This window comes from Tachyglossus aculeatus, chromosome 3, assembly GCF_015852505.1.
Source record: "Tachyglossus aculeatus isolate mTacAcu1 chromosome 3, mTacAcu1.pri, whole genome shotgun sequence".
NCBI lineage: Eukaryota > Metazoa > Chordata > Mammalia > Monotremata > Tachyglossidae > Tachyglossus > Tachyglossus aculeatus.
Window position 1 is genome coordinate 49185475 of NC_052068.1, and position 17015 is coordinate 49202489.

At 46.3% G+C, this 17015-nt stretch overlaps 2 protein-coding genes across 2 annotated transcripts in view; one reads left to right on the forward strand and one right to left on the reverse strand.

Moving 5' to 3' along the window:
• REEP3 (receptor accessory protein 3) overlaps positions 1 to 6881 on the reverse strand; it is a 118339-nt gene extending 111458 nt beyond the window's left edge. The window contains exon 1 of the mRNA XM_038743530.1: positions 6815 to 6881. Coding sequence (XP_038599458.1) covers positions 6815 to 6846 — 32 coding nt within the window. The 5' untranslated portion in view covers positions 6847 to 6881. The remainder of the gene's footprint in view (positions 1 to 6814) is intronic.
• JMJD1C (jumonji domain containing 1C) overlaps positions 6658 to 17015 on the forward strand; it is a 385625-nt gene continuing 375267 nt past the window's right edge. The window contains exon 1 of the mRNA XM_038743527.1: positions 6658 to 6725. The gene's annotated coding sequence lies outside the window, so the exon portion shown is untranslated. The remainder of the gene's footprint in view (positions 6726 to 17015) is intronic.

The following is a 17015-nucleotide window of genomic DNA, read 5'->3' on the forward strand; positions in this document are numbered from 1 at the left end:
GTGGTCAGGGACTGTGTCCAGCCTGATTTGTTTGTATCCACCCCAGTGCTTAGTACAGTCCCTCACACATGGTAAACAATAAACTGTGAGCCCGCTGTTGGGTAGGGACCATCACTATATGTTGCCAACTTGTACTTCCCAAGCGCTTAGTACAGTGCTCTGCACACAGTGAGCGCTCAATAAATACGATTGAATGAATGAATGAATAAACACTGCAATTTTGTTATTATTCATACAGTACAGGATGTGGGTGGTGGAGGCAAGGAGGCAGGCCAGCCGGCCAGACTTAGCGGTGAAGTGGTTCCTGGGCTGTTGGAGTAGAAGGAGATGGGGTCTAGGGGCAAGCTGGAAGATGAGACAGAGACTGATGATCATGGCAGGAAGGATGGCTTGGGCCTGCATAACACAGTCCACAGAACTAGAAAACCAGGTCAGAGGAGGCCTCAGCCTGTGTGGGAGATTATGAGCACTTTGTGGGACTGGTCTAGGTCCCATCTGATGAACTGGCATCTATCCCAGTTCTTTGCCGAGGCTGAGGAACTTTCTGCTAGTTCCCGGCATCCTCTGTGTGCCAGCCACACTGTCTCCAAAGGAGCCAGTACTGGCTCTCCTGTGCGCTACCAGATAGTCCCCAGGCCACCCTACTTTCCACCTCCCTGGCAGGAAAGAGAACATCTACAGTATGAAGCCTACTAAGGCAGGAAGGCTAGTGATGGTGTAGCTGTTTCTGTAGCTGGGGGTATGTTGTGACCTCTGAATGATGAGGAGCCTGAAACTCTGCTCCTCCAGTAACAGCTCCCTCTTCACTTTTGTGGTTATCTTGTGTACTGTGTATCATCTGTCCTCGTCTCTTACACTGTTTTAATGTTTTATTGATTCACTGCTCCCAATGTGTCTGTCTCAAGTCCTCCCCGAGTTTTATTCATAGACTGTGAGCCCCTCAAGGGTCAGGGTTCATGTTTAAATTCCACTTGTATAGTCAGTCTTTCCTTGGATTCGGTACAGTGTTCTGCACATAGCACACAGTAAGAAATGCCACCACAACTACAATACAGCAGGTGCACTGTGGTGTGGTCACATCATGGATCCTGCATGTAAAAAAAAAAAATCAGTGTGCTGCACTCTTTCCCATCTATTCATTCATGACATGCCATGCCCTGTCAGAAACACAGCAATAGGTACAACAGAATACAAGTGGCACTGCACAATCCACAAGCAGTTTAATCGATTCCTCCGTGGAGGTTCTTGGTCTGGAAGACTCAGGACTGAGACTCATCTGTCATTCTCCAAATGAGACTCCATCATCATTTGTAGGAAAATCAAATCTCAAAGTTTCCTGCTTTTAAAAAACTCCAAGTCGAGTGCTCAGGCCTCCCTGCATGACTCTTGGAAAAATTAATTGACACCTTTAAGAAAAATTAGTATAGCTAGATTTTACCTTCAAACATCTTTCTACCCCTCTCTGCCCCTCCAACCATAACCATTTTCTGGGGCAACTATACTCACAGTTTTTTATTTATTTATTCCTACATTAAAGATACAAGGGGGCAACTCTTTTGGTCACTGTATTAACAAAATTGCATCTGTGGTTAAGCGCCTCAACCCTGACTTTGACAAGGAAGAACAACTTCCTTTTTATGATGCATCCTGATCATTTCAAGCACCTACATGGTACATGAGACACAGTCAGTACATGATTCTGCAGGGCAATTTTCCTGGATACTTGGTTTGGGCCATACGTATATAATACATTATGGTGCAATTTCACTCAAGCCAATTTATTTCAGATCATTCCTTCTGAATTCTGGAGATGGAAGGATCTCATGGCTCATGTTGCATGTAGGAATTATAGAAAATACACACTTCAGAGATTACAGCAACAATATGAATGAATAGATGCTGTCAGTTTTCCATTTTTTATGTGAAAATGCATTCTGAAGATATTTTTAGATCTTTGTCACTGGCAGCAACACTTACTCTACAGTTCCACAAAGGTTTTCACAAGTCCTTAAATAGTAATACCTCAAGTTTATAATGTGTCATCCCTGCCAAATACGTTATCAGTGGCATCTTCTAGACTGTAAGCCCGGTGTGGGCAGGGATTGTCTCTCCTTAATGCTGAACTGTACTTTCCAAGCATTTAGTACAGTGCTCTGCACACAGTGAGCACTGAATAAATACAACTGAATGAATGAATTATTCCCAAGAAGCTCAAAAGAGGTTTAGTCTGTTGACCAGAAAGACTCTGGCATGCCACAATCCAGGACTCAAGTTTTAACTTGCAGTCTGGAATTCTGACCTTAAATGACACTACCTTTCATTCATTCATTGACTCATTTAATGATGTTTACTTTTCATTTATGAACATGCTTGAGTTTAACTTTGTGGTTTCTGGGAATGAAAACAGGTGAGATTCCCTTCCATTTAACGCTGATACTCAGAAAGCGGAAAGACAGATTTCAACACGTCGACCCAATATGTAAATAGCACCTTCACCCTAGTTTTACAGGTAAATTTACTCTTTCCTTATTGTTCTCCGAGCTGTACAGAAGCTCACAATGATCTCAACCAATACAGTGTCCAGACAAAGAACCGGAGGTGCTCGCAGTTCCATTTTGCAAACATTTTGAGGAATGAGCCTCTGGAGGCTAGACTGGTATTTATTTATTTATCTTCTACTCTTGACTCAATCTCACCTCGAAAAAAACAAAACAAAAAAGAACTCGACCTTCAACGACGGAATAATTGGGTGGCCGTTCCACCAAGTAAGCATCTGGACAAGACTAGTGGAATGCGACCCTGGAGACTGGATGGTCATGTGTATACACCTATAATTCTATTTATTTATAATGATGCTATAGATGCCTGTTTACTTGTTTTGATGTCTGTCTTCCCCCTTCTAGACTGTGGGCAGGGACTGTCTCTGTTGCTGAATTGTACTTCCCAAGTGCTCACTACAGTGCTGTGCACACAGTAAGCACTCAATAAATACGATTGAATGAATGAATTTATCGTGAACATGTAGTGGTAAGAGCACATGCCTGGGAAGGGTCATGGGTTGTAATCCTGACCCTGCCACTTGTCTACCGTGTGACCTTGAATATAAATTTGGTGTACACGTAATTTGAACTGGGAGTAGGAAGCTTTTCAATCTGGCTCTGCCACTTCATTCATTCATTCGCATTTATCGAGCACTTGCTGTGTGCAGAGCACTGTACTAAGCGCTTGAGAGAGTAAAATTCAGCAACAGACACAATCCCTGCCCATACCAGGCTTATAGTCTTGTCTGCAGTGTGAGCCTGGGCAAGTCGCTTCACTTCTCTGTGTCTCTGTAAAACGGAGGTTGGGCCTGTGAGCCCCACGTGGTATGGGGGTCTGCGTCCCACCGAATTTGCTTGGATTGTGGCTCAGTGGAAAGAGCATGGGCTTTGGAGTCAGAGGTCATGGGTTCAAATCCTGGCTCCGCCAATTGTCAGCTGTGTGACTTTGGGCAAGTCACTTAACTTCTCTGGGCCTCAGTTACCTCATCTGTAAAATGGGGATTAGATCTGTGAGCCCCCCGTGGGACAACCGGATCACCTTGTAACCTCCCCAGTGCTTAGAACAGTGCTTTGCACATAGTAAGCGCTTAATAAATGCCATTATTATTATTATTACCCACCCCAGTGCTTAGTACAGTGCCTGGCCCATAGTAAGTGCTTTCCAGACACCACTCTCCTTACGATGATTATTAATAAGCATGCCACCTCTGCCCCGGCACCACACTGAAGCCCGAACCATGGGAGGTGGCCCTCGTGCCCGCAGACCCCAAAGCGGGGAGCTGCGCGGTCGGGTCTGATAGCGACAGATTCAATAAATTCAATCAAGACTGAACTCCTTATCTTCCCTCCCAAACCCTGCCCTCTCCCTGACTTTCCCATCACTGTTGATGGCACTACCACCCTTCCCATCTCACAAGCCCGCAACCTTGGTGACATCCTCGACTCTGCTCTCTCGTTCACCCCTCACATCCAATCCGTCACCAAAAACTGCCGGTCTCACCTCCGCAACATCGCCAAGATCTGCCCTTTCCTCTCCATCCAAACCGCTACCCTGCTCGTTCAATCTCTCATCCTATCCCGACTGCTTTACTGCATCAGCCTCCACTCTGATCTCCCATCCTCCTGTCTCTCCCCGCTTCAATCTATACTTAACGCTGCTGACCGGATCATCTTAGTGCAGAAATGCTCTGGGCATGTGACTCCCCTCATCAAAAATCTCCAGTGGCTACCAATCAACCTACACATCAGGCAAAAACTCCTCACTCTCGGCTTCAAGGGTCTCTATCACCTCACCCCCTCCTACCTCACCTCCCTTTTTTCCTTCTACAGCCCAGCCCACACCCTCCGCTCCTCTGCCACTAACCTCTTCATTGTGCCTCGTTCTCACCTGTCCCGCCGTCGACCCCCGGCCCACATCCTCCCCCTGGCCTGGAATGCCCTCCCTCCCAACATCCGCCAAGCTAGCTCTCTTCCTCCCTTCAAAGCCCTACTGAGAGCTCACCTCCTCCAGGAGGCCTTCCCAGACTGAGCCCCCTCCTTCCTCTCCCCCCACCCCCCCACCCTACCTCCTTCCTCTCCCCACATCACCTGTATATATGTTTGTACAGATTTATTACTCTATTTTACTTGTCCATATTTACTATTCTATTTATTTTATTCTGTTAATACGTTTTGTTTGTCTCCCCCTTCTAGACTGTGAACCCGCTGTTGGGTAGGGACTGTTTCTAGATGTTGCCAACTTGTACTTCCCAAGCACTTAGTACAGTGCTCTGCACACAGTAAGCGCTCAATAAATACAATTGAATGAATGAATCGTATTTATTGAGTGCTTACTTTGTGCAGAGCACTGTACTAAGCGCTTGGGAATACAAGTCAGCGTCGCAGGTCATGGGTTCAAATTCCGACTCTGCCACTTAATGGCATTTATTAAGCGCTTACTATGTGCAAAGCACTGTTCTAAGCGCTGGGGAGGTGACAAAGTGATCAGGTTGTCCCACGGGGGGCTCACAATCTTCTTGTCAGCTGTGTGACTTTGGGCAAGTCATTTAACTTGAGCCCACTGTTGGGTAGGGACTCTCTATGTGTTGCCAACTCGTACTTCCCAAGCGCTTAGTACAGTGCTCTGCACACAGTAAGCGCTCAATAAATACGATTGATTGATTCTCTGTGCCTCTGTGACCTCATCCGTAAAATGGGGTTGAAGACTATGAGCCCCCCCCCCCGTGGGACAACCTGATCACCTTGTAACCTCCCCAGCGCTTAGAACAGTGCTTTGCGGGCGGCGGGCACGTGCAGGGTTGTGGACGATGGCGGTGGAGGGATGGCTGGAGGCTCTGGCGGCGGAGCTGCACGAGGCCCAGGCCCTGCGCTTTGGTGACTTCGTGCTCAAGAGTGGCATCTCCTCACCCGTCTACATCGACCTCAGGGGGGTTGTCTCCCGACCGAAGCTGCTCAAGCAGGGGGTGGTGGTGGTGGGGGGGGGCATTCATTCATTCACTTACTCACTCATTCATTCACTCACTCACTCATTCATTCATTCACTCACTCATTCATTCAATCGCATCCATGCCCTCCCTCTGCCCATCCTCCAAGCTCACTCTCTTGTTCCCTTCAAGGCCCTGCTCAGAGCTCACCTCCTCCAGGAGGCCTTCCCACACTGAGCCCCCTCTCCATCCCCCCCATCTTACCTCCTTCCCTTCCCCACAGCACCCGTATATATGTATATACGTTTGTATATATTTATTACTCTATCCCTCGTCCCCCTCTCCAGCCCCCCATCTTACCTCCTTCCCTTCCCCACAGCACCCGTATATATGTATATACGTTTGTACATATTTATTACTCTACTTATCCCTCGTCCCCCTCTCCAGCCCCCCATCTTACCTCCTTCCCTTCCCCACAGCACCTGTATATGTGTATATACGTTTGTACATATTTATTACTCTATTTATCCCTCGTCCCCCTCTCCAGCCCCCCATCTTACCTCCTTCCCTTCCCCACAGCACCTGTATATAGGTATATATGTTTGTACATATTTATTACTCTATTTATTTCACTTGTACATATCTACTCTATTTATTTTATTTTGTTAGTATGTTCGGTTTCGTTCTGTGCCTCCCCCTTTCAGACTGTGAGCCCACTGTGGGGTAGGGACTGTATATGTGGCCAACTTGTATTTCCCAAACGCTTAGTGCAGTGCTCTGCACACAGTAATTGCTCAATAAATACGATTGATTTGCAGACAGTAAGCGCTTAATAAACGCCGTCATTATTATTACAAGTCGGCAACGTATAGAGCCGTTCCCTGCCCAACCCCCCGCGTGCCACGTGACTAAATGGCCACCCTCCGCAGAGATACATTTCAAAGCGTCGGGACGAGAAGCGGGCGCGGTGGCATCCCGCGCGGAGGGGGCTCCCGTAGCGCCGGCCCCCCCCCCCCACCAACCGCCCCGAGGCTCCCGCCCAGCGTGCGGCGCAGGGTGCCGGGGAGCAGCCCCGCTCCGGGCCGGCTGCCGTAGGCCCGCGGGGCGGCGCCTGGCTGCGCCCCCTCCCCTCCCCGGAGCCCCCCGCCCACCTCGCCCGCGGGAGAAGGGGAACCTGAGCCGCCGCGCCGGACGGAGACGCGGGCTCGGAGGGGGACCAGGCCGCCGCGGCCCTGCAGGGCAGCGCCCACGGAGGACGAGGGTGAGCATGCCGCCGCCGCCGCCGCCCCGGCCCCTTCCTTTCTTCCTCCCTCCCTCCCTTCTTCCGTCCCGGGCAGGGGCAGCACTTACACCACGGCCCTGGAGATGATCCAGGACACCATCTTCCCGGGCTCCGGCCGCCGCTGCAGCCCGGCGGGCCGCTCGCCCACCCCGTCGGCCGGTCCCGGCCCCGCGCGCGCGGCCTTCGGAGGGGACGAGGCCGCCGAGCCCAGCCTCTCCGAGGGCCCGTCCCCTCCCCTCCTTTCCCCTCCCCTCTCTCGCTCCTCCGTCCCTCCCTCGCTCGCTCGGTCCCTCCCCGCGCCGGGCCTGTGAGCCAGATTGCGAGCCTGCCGTTGGGTGGGGACCGTCTCTGTTGCTGATTTGTACCGCCCAAGCGCTTAGTCCAGTGCTGTGCGCACAGTAAGCGCTCAATAAGTGCGATTGAATGAAGGAAGGAAGGAGGCTTGGGCCTGCCGAGGCCCCGCCGCCCCCAGCCCGGGTGGGCGCCACGAACCAACCGCGCCTTGGGCCCCTTTCCAGGCCTAAGACCCTCGCCCGGGCAGTTCCACCATGTGAGCCCGTTGTTGGGGAGGGATTGTCCCCATCTGTGGCCGAATTGTACTTTCCAAGCGCTTAGTCCAGTGTGCTGCACACAGTAAGCGCTCAATAAATACGATCGAATGAATGGATGCCCCGCGGGGACAGGACGCTCGGAAGCCTGCTCGGAAGGGCCCGGAGACTTCGCCCAGGGAATTTCCTTTTTAGGCCCAAATCTGGCCCCCCACCGAAACCTTCAGGAGAAAAGCCAAGATTCCACAGCCCCCAGACTATCGTCTTTGAGCAGAAATGATGACAGACAGTCGGTGTGGGAGACAGCGCCCAAATTACTGTGCAGCCGCACTAATCATAGGCCTAAGGCCGGAGGGAAGCAGGATATATAATGCTACTTCGTATGATAATAATAACAACAATAATAATAATAACACTCTGTCGTCTTTTCATCTGAGCATCCCCAAGCCAGGTTTACTGAGGTACACTCCTTGTGGCGTGGCCGGAATGATCCTGACAGTCAGAGTTAACTAAATAATAATAATACTAATGGTATTTAAGTGCTTACTATGTGCAAAGCACTGTTCTAAGCACTGGGGGATACAAGGTGATCAGGTTGTCCCACAGGGGGTTTACAGTCTTAATCCCCATTTTACAGATGAGGTAACTGAGGCATAGAGAAGTTAAGTGGCTTGCCCAAGGTCACACAGCTGACAAGTGGTGGAGCCGGGATTCGAACCCATGACGTCTGACTCCCAAGCCCGTGCTCTTTCCACTGAGCCACGCTGCTTCTCTGAAAATGGCGTTGTCAACATGATCCCCCCCCCAAAAAATTTGTGGGTTCAAATCATAATGATGATATTTGTTAAGCGTGTACTTTGTGCAAAGCACTGTTCTAAGCGATGGGGAGACTACAAGGTGATCAGGTTGTCCCACGTGGGGTTCACAGTCTTAATCCCCATTTTACAGATGAGGTAACTGCGTCACAGAGAAGTTAAGTGACTTGCCCAAAGTCACACAGCTGACAAGCAAAGGCAGGAAGAGGAAATTTTTCTGTTGCTGAAATGCCAAAGGCACGCTTGAGACCCCCTTCTCTCCCAGACTTGCATAGGGTCGTGGGATAGGAGAGGTGCTTAGTACAGTGCTCTGCACACAGTAAACACTCAATAAATACAGTTGAATGAATGAATGAGAGGTGAGGGGGTGAGGATAGCTTTCCTTTCCCCACTCCAGCTCCCTGTTCTCCCCCATTTCAGCCTCAACCTCAGGTAAGAACTGTACCCACGTACCCCATCCGGAGGTAATGAGACAGCTTTCCTATAGCTCAGAAGTAGTGGATCTTCTTCTCTCTCCCACTGAGTACCTCTACCCCACGGTTTGACTCACCCCTAACAAGTGGGTGATAGGCTAGCCCCAGACCACCAGGGAGGGGCTAACCATAGTTTGTCACACTTGCCTGAAACTTAGGTATGATAACCCTCCCTTTTCCTTAGCGAGGCCAAATGTCCACTCTTTTCCGAGCTCCATGGAGACCCTTGATAGATAATTTAAATTGCAAATACATTTATAATTTAGAACCAGTTTAATTTAAAACTCTGTGGGTCCACTACCAGAAGGATTGCACATGGAGGTGGGGCGTTCTGGGAGAGATGTCTCCGTGGTGTTGCTGTGGGTCGGAGACCCTCTGAGACAACGCGACAGCATGACAAGATAAGACGATTATTTAAAAGGTACATGCCCAGCTTATATCAGGCGTATGTGGATAGAACATGGGCCTGGGAGTCAGAAGGTCTTGGGTTCTAATCCCGGTTCCACTGCTTGTCTGCTCTGTGACCTTGGGTAAGTCACTTGACATCTCTGTGCCTCAGTTGCCTCATCTGTAAAATGGGGATGGAGACTATGAGCCCCAAGGAGGACAGGAACTGTGTTCAACCCGACTTGCTTGTATCTTCCCCAGGGCTCAATACAGTGTCTGGCACATAGTAAGTGAGCTCACTGTTGGGTAGGGACTGTCTCTATATGTTGTCAACTTCTACTTCCCAAGTGCTTAGTACAGTGCTCTGCACACAGTAAGCTCTCAATAAATACCATTGATTGAATGAATGAATGAACAGTAAGTACCTAGCAAATACCATAGTTATTATCACTGTTAGCCTGTTTTGAACAAAAGGAGAGGAGCAACCAGAAAAAGATATGGGAGTCCCTGTTAGAGAAGCAATGTGGCTTAGTGGAAAGAGCCTGGGTCTGACTGAGAGTCAGAGAACCTGGCTTCTGATCCAGGCTCTGCCACTTACCTACTGTGTAACCTTGGGTAAGTCACGTAACTTCTCTATGCTTGTTTCCTCAGCTCTAAAATTGGGATTCAGTACCTGTTTTCCCTCCTGCTTAGACTGTGAGCCCCATATGGGACCTGATAATATTCTATCTACCCCAGTGCTTAGCACAGAGGAAGCACTTAGTAAACACCACAGTTACAATTATTATTATTATTAGGGTGATGCAGGCCCATGAGTGTCCGGTAAAACTTGCGGTAATTATCCGGTCACCAGCAAAAGGGCAAATATTAGATAAAAGGGTTTCTAAAGAACCATCTTGCCCTGACACCATCAAACAGCAGGTCAAAGTTTGCAGATCTGATTTCCCATCCTGAGGGGTGCCAGATTTAAACCCAGAAGTAAATAGGACTTTTTTTGTCAAAAAAAAAAAATTTCTGTAAATGATTTCTTCCTGTCTCCCAAGCTTATGGTGAGGTGAGACTTTGGGTTAATTAGGAGAAAAGTAAGGGGTTTTTTGCCTTTTTTTTTTTTTTATACAATTCAAGCCTATGGTCACTTTTACAGTATGTAAGGGGCTACTTTCTTACAATTTAAACCAGTTCTTCTCCAATACTGGCAATAATGGCATCCAGACTTGGTTATATTTCCTGATATTTGTAAGCACCTACTATGTGTCAAGCATTGGTCTAAAGGTAGCTGCAAGGTAATCACTCCAGGCACTGTTCCTGCCCTTCATGTGGCTCACAGTCTAGTAGGAAGGAGAACAGGTATTGACTCTCTACAGGTGATGATAGTGAGGCACAGAGAAGTTAAGTGATTTTCCCAAGGTCCTGCAGCAAGTAAGTGGTGAAGCTGGGATTAGAACCGAGGTCCTCACCATACTGCTCTCTGTTTTCGTACCTCAACCTAACAGAGATTCATTCATTCAATCGTATTTATTGAGTGCTTACTGTGTGCAAAGCACTGTACTAAGCGCTTGGGAGAGTACAGTATAACGACAGACACATTCCTGCCCACAACGAGCTCACAGCGTAGAAGGGGAGTCAGACATTAATATAAATAAATAGACAAATACATTACAGACATATACAGATATATACATATGTACTCTGGGGATGGGAGGGATGATGAATGAAGGAGCAAATAAGAGTGGCACAGAAGGGAGTGGGAGAAGAGGAGAGGAGAGCTTAGTCAAGGAAGTCTTCTTGGAGGAGAAGTGCCTTCAATAAGGCTTTAAAGTGGGGGAGAGCAATTATCTGTTTGATGCTTTGAAGTGGAGAGCAATTATCTGTCTGTTAAATAAAGATAAATAGAACTAAGAGCCTGGTAGATACTACTGAGGTTTCCAGGGCCAACTCTCCCCACACAGCTCTTGCCACTCCTCAGGGAGAGCAGCTAGACTGATAGCAATTCAGAAACACATGGTGCAGGGCCAGTATGATAACTAACCACTATTATTGCTGTGTTACAGCAGTGGAAGGGAATGAACAGTTAGGACCATGTTAAATGTCAACCGAAAATGCCTTTCCAGTGCAGACGATTCTCTCCATGGGAGGTTTAGGGATAGACCTCATGTGAGTCAAGAAAATGGACTCTGTGATTCTTTTCCTGCCATTTTTGGAAGAACAAAATATTTACAGCAAGCGATCGATCAATTGTTCAGTGGCATTTGAGTACTTATTTAGTGCAGCACACTGTACTTGAGAACTTACAGCAATACAATAGTTGATAGACATAGTCCCTATCTGCAAAGTACTTAAAATGTGAAGGGAGTGTGAACAAATTAGTAGAGTCTCAACAAATTAGTAGAGCCTAGAAATGTTTAACCCCAACTCCTGGGTGGTGGGGCTAGTGGTCAGAGAGGCAAAAGATTAAGTGGGCCCTTTTAAGTGATGGTGAAGATGTTGCTTTCAATCTCAGAACTCTTCCCTCAGCAGCAAACTGAGTGCTGCCGTGCCTTCCTTCACCCATTCTCTCCTGCTTTACATTGAAAGTTCACTGTGGGCAGGGAACCCGTCTACCAATTCTGTAGTCTTATACTCTCCCAAGGGTTTAATACAGTGCTCAGTAAGTGCTCAATAAATACCATTGGTTGATTTAAACAGGTGGTGGAAGGAGCTAGAGGTTGAGAGGAGCTAGAGAATAAATGCCTGTCTACTTGCCTGAGTTCAGCCTCAACTCATCCCTGGCAGCTGTTTGCATCACCCTTCTGTGGCAGTATCTCTACTGTCTTAGTAAGGTTAAGTGTACACAGGAAGATGGAGGGAAAACAACATCTCTAGGTCTTTCTGTAGCTCTGTATCTATTTCCCCCTTGCCTCTCTGTGGATCTCCCATTTGGCTCTTTTCTCTTCTGGTCTGCCCCTGTCGGCTTTTTCCACTCCTCTTTGGGTCTTTCTCTGGCTACAGTTATGTGACTGCCAAAGCGTAGTCTGCTTTTCCTTAGGAGTTTCTGGCTCTGGTTCTGATTGTTTTTGGCTGAATCAGGCTAGATTTATTTTTCATGCCCTTATTTATCCAGCTCCCTGGGAGTCCCTACCCAATAGTCACATCAATGCTGGAAGTGAAAAGTCATTTCAGTTTGGCATAGGCAGCTGTAGGATAATTTAAGTGCTTACTGCGTGTCAAGCATTGTTCCAATCACCTGGGTAATTCCAAGTTAATCAGGTCAGACAGTCTCTGTCCCACCTGGGCCTCCCTGTCTAGAAGGGAAAACAGATATCCAATCCCCATTTTGCAGGTGAGGAAACTGAGGCACAAGGAAGTTAAGTGACTTGCCCAAGGTCACACAGCAGGCAGGTGGCAAATCTGGGATTAGAATCCAAGTCCTCTGGTTCCCAGGCCCATGCTTCAACCACTGAGCCACGATGCTTCTCTCCCAGAAGACACAGTAAGACGTTGTTTCTTTATTTGTTATTTATAGGGAGCACTCTATGAACTAGTTGGAATTTGATTAGGTTACTGGGGATCAAAATCTCAGGTCTTCTCTAATTACCTTCATTATGTCTGTATTTCCAATAAAATATTATTCTTAGACTTAGATGGAGAATTGTAAAGTATCACCTAGAACAGGGTTGAGCGAAATATGCCATCGGCTAAATCTGCCCTTTCTCCAAGCCAGTTAGCAAGTCTGTGGTGTGTTGTGGTGCTGAGAAGGGTGATCTCTGGGGCTATCAAGTGTATTCGCGGCAGACTGGGGCTAGGATGGAGTGCCTCAGGAGTCAGTGACTCCACATCTGTGCTTGTAATCTCTCCCCCTGCCTTCCTGTGGGCCAAAATATTGCCTATACCAGACCTCAAAGGTGCAGGGCCTTCCAGTTCTAGTTGAAATGGAGTAGTATCTATCAGGCTTTTAGCTCTATTACCTCTCTTGGGCTGAGGTAAGATAGAGAGCAGTTTGGCCTAGTAGAAGAAGCACCGGCCTAGGAGTCGGAGGACCTCACATTCATTCAGTCGTATTTATTGAGCGCTTAATGTGTGCAGAGCACTATACTAAGTGCTTGGAAAGTACAATTCGGCAACAGAGACAGTCCCTACCCAACAACGGACTCACAGTCTAGAAGGGGGAGACGGACAACAAAACAAGTAGACAGTTGTCAATAGACCTGGGTTCTAAGCCTAGCTTCATTACTTGCCCGCTGGGCCACCTTGGACAAGTTACTTCACTTCTCTGTGCCTTAGTTTCCTCAACTGCAAAATGGAGATTCAGTACTTGTTCTCCCTCCTACTTAGACTCTGAGCCCCATGTGGAACAGGAACTATGTCCAACTTAGTTAACTCATATCTACCCCAGTGCTTGGAACAGTGTTTGAAGACATATTAAGTAATTAACAAATACCACCAAGTGCTTAGTACAGTGCTCTGCACACAGTAAGCACTCAATAAATTACGATTGAATGAAATACTACAATTTTTATTGGAAATGTATTCTGGGTGACAGAGGTAAATGGAAACTTTCACTACAGTTTCTCTAAATGTGTTTTTTAATAGAAAAATCATGACATAACTATAACAATCCTGTAGATGCAGGTATTTTTAGTAATTTTCTTCATTGTATAAAATAAGACCATACCCAATGTCAAATTTCACTCTTTACAACAACCCTAACCCTAGGAGAAGCAGCATGGCCTAGTGGAAAGATCACAGGCCTGTGAGTCAGAGAACCTGGGTCATAATCCGGGCTCTGCTCTGACTGTGTGCCCTTGGGCAAGTCACTTCACTTCCTCTGTGCGTCAGTTCTTTTGTTCTCTCTCCTACTTAGACTGTGCGCCCCATATGGGCCAGGGACTGTGTCCAATCTAATTAACTTGTATCTACACTAGTGCTTAGAACAGTGTTTGACACATGGTAAATGCTTAACAAATACCACAAAAAAGCCACCACTGACCTTCATAATTTTGGAAATTGTGTTCAGTGACTACACAGAACAGAAACATTTGCTCACCTGAGAAAGTGTTTGTGAACCAAAGACTCTCAATTTATAGTCTATACTATAATCTAGACTATATGGTTCTCTCCTAAACTACATTTTGATAAACTCTTCTCTAGACTGCAAATTACTATGGGCAGGGAATCTTAACTACCAGCTCTGCCATTTGTTGGCTGAGTGACCTTGGGCAAATCACTTCACTTCTCTTTGCCTCAGTTGTTGTTGTCTTATGCTGTTGAGTCACGTCCAACCAATAGTGAGGCCATGGACACATCTCTCCCAGAATGCCCGACTTCTATCTGCATTCGTTCTGGTATTGTATCCATAGTTTTCTTGGTAAAAATAAGGAAGAAGTTTACCATTACTTCATCTGTAAAATGGGAATTGAGATTGTGAGCCCTGTGTGGGACAGGATCTGTGTCCAACTTGATTTACTTGTATCCACCCTAGTGCTAATAATTCAGGAAGTAATTATTGTGTGCAGGGCATTGTATAACGTTAGGGCTTGGGAAAATACCATAGAGGTAAGCCACAATTCTGCCCTCAAGGATCTTACATTCTATTGGATTGGACAGACAAAATAATTTAGTTAGGAAGAAAAAAGAAAATGGAAAGGAGTGTCTGTAAATTTTTATGTTCTTTTATCATTGATACCCTACTTTTTTTCCTCTCCTGTTTCCTCCTCTTCTTCCCTTTCCCATTCTGTTCCTCATCCCCCTCTCTTTCCTCTTCTTCATCTCCTTTTTTCTTTCATCCCACCTTGTTTCCCTTCCTCCTTCTCCCTACTTCTGTCCTTTTGCCTCCTGCACCCTGTTTTCCCTCCTCCCCAAACATTTTCTTCCTTTCTCCTTTCCCCCACTTCACCTTTGGGTTCTAATCCCGGCTCTGCCACTTGTCTTCTGTGTGACCTTGGGCAAGTCACTTCTCTGTACCTCAGTTACCTCATCTGTAAAATGGTGATTGGGACTGTGAGCCCCACATGGGATAGGGACTGTGTCCAACTCAATTTGCGTGTATACACCCCACAGCTTCGTACAGTGCCTGGCACATAGTAAGCGCTTAACAAATCCCATCTTTTCTCCTCCTCTTCCTCCTCCCTTCCCACCCTCCATCTCCCTCCTTCTCCTCTGCCTCTTTTATTACTTCCTAACAAAGCCCAAGTGCTAATTTGAATCCAGAAATGTATACAATATTAGGGTGAGGCACATGGAAGTAATTGGCACTAGGCCGCAGAAGGATGCAGTGGCAAAGCATACCCCTTTCTTTGTATCTGCAAAAATTGCTGGGAGCATAATCAAACCTTATACTTATAAAGTGCTTATTTTCAAGGACCTCAGCTGTGTACATGCTTTTTCATTAACCTACAAAATTACCTCCAATGTAAATTGAGAAAGGACATTATTATTACTTAATATTCTTATTATCACTCTTTCCACTTGACAAATATAAAAGGGCTAACAGAGAAGTGGTGTGAATTGCCCAAGGCTATTGAAGCTGTTCACCCTCCTGGAAATTTATTACAGAGCAAATTTAAAAAAACAGACTCAAATCCACCCAGTGGTGCCCACCCACATATGCCACTGAACACAGCAGGGTCTTGTGCCCAGCACTTAGAACAGTGCTTTGCACATAGTAACCACTTAAAAATACCATTATTATTATTATTATTATTTCTGAGTTCTAGGGAGCTCCAGGACTGTCAGCTCTGTTACATGGTGGCCTGGCTATTGGCATTCTCAGGATAACTCTATGAATTCCCCTTGCTGACTCATTTGCTCTGGGTGATGGGCCCAGTTTGGATAACCTAATATCTGCACTGAGTCATTTGGAAATGAGAGCCTTTCCCTGGCTGGGGTTTTCTTGCCTTGCTGGGTTAGGTTTAATCGCTTCATCACAGCGAAGATAGAGCCTCATTAACTAGGAGTAGATTATACAGATACAGGATTCTGTGAACACCATCTCTGTTCTAGTCCTAAGGGAAAGAGGAAGAGAAAGCCATTATTTTCTTGCTAAAAATATAATTTAGGGGCAGTGTAGGGAGGAGGTATAAGAATTTGGATAATTTCATTTTCATTCATTTCATTGATTTACTGGCTGCTCTCCTACCACAACACAACACTTCGCTTCCCTAATGCCAACCTACTCATTGCGCCTCCATCTTGTCTATCTCGCCTCTGACCTCTCACTCACATTCTGCCTCTGACCTGGAATTCCCTCCCTCAGCCACATACATATCCATAATTTATTTATATTAATGTCTGTCTCCTGCTGTAGACTGTGAGCTCATGTGGGCAGGGAATGTGTTTACCAACTCTATTGTATTGTACTCTCCCAAACCCTCAGTACTATGCTGTGCATACAATAAATGCTCAATAAATAAGATTGATAGATTGAATGAAAAGAAGCAGAGTTACACACAGAGGATATTGACACCCACTCTAGAGAAAAGACCTGTCCATGAGAACATTTAAAACCAATTAGGAGACATCAGAAATGCTTCAGGAAGCAGAGATTTGCATTCTCAATGAATCATGAGAAAAAAACTCTGTATGAGGAAAGAAAAGCATTTCTATACTACACTTCAAATGCTTTTTAATAGTGTGTGATTAATATCCCTGGAACTCCTAAAAACAAAATATAATTCTCACCACACAAAGCAGAATCCTTCAAAATATAAACATTTTAATCTAAATCATAGGCTTTAAAAGAAGTGATCACATAAAGAATGAAAATTTTGATAAAAGCATTAACACTTTAATTTTTGTTCCTGTGGATAAGGAGCTCTTCTCAAGATCTTTCATTCAAAGGTGTCACTCCAAGTTTTCATGAAATATAGACCAGTTCCTGTACCTGGTATCATTAGAAGTAAAGTTTTGTGCATTTGTTGCTTTTCTGACTACTACTCTGTAAATCAAGTTTGGAGATTTAAAATCATTTAACATTTTTTGTTCTCTTAATGTACATTGCTGGAGAGAAAAAAAAATGGCAAAAATATGAGAAGAATAGGCTTTCATGTAAAAAGGATGCCAATGCTTTTG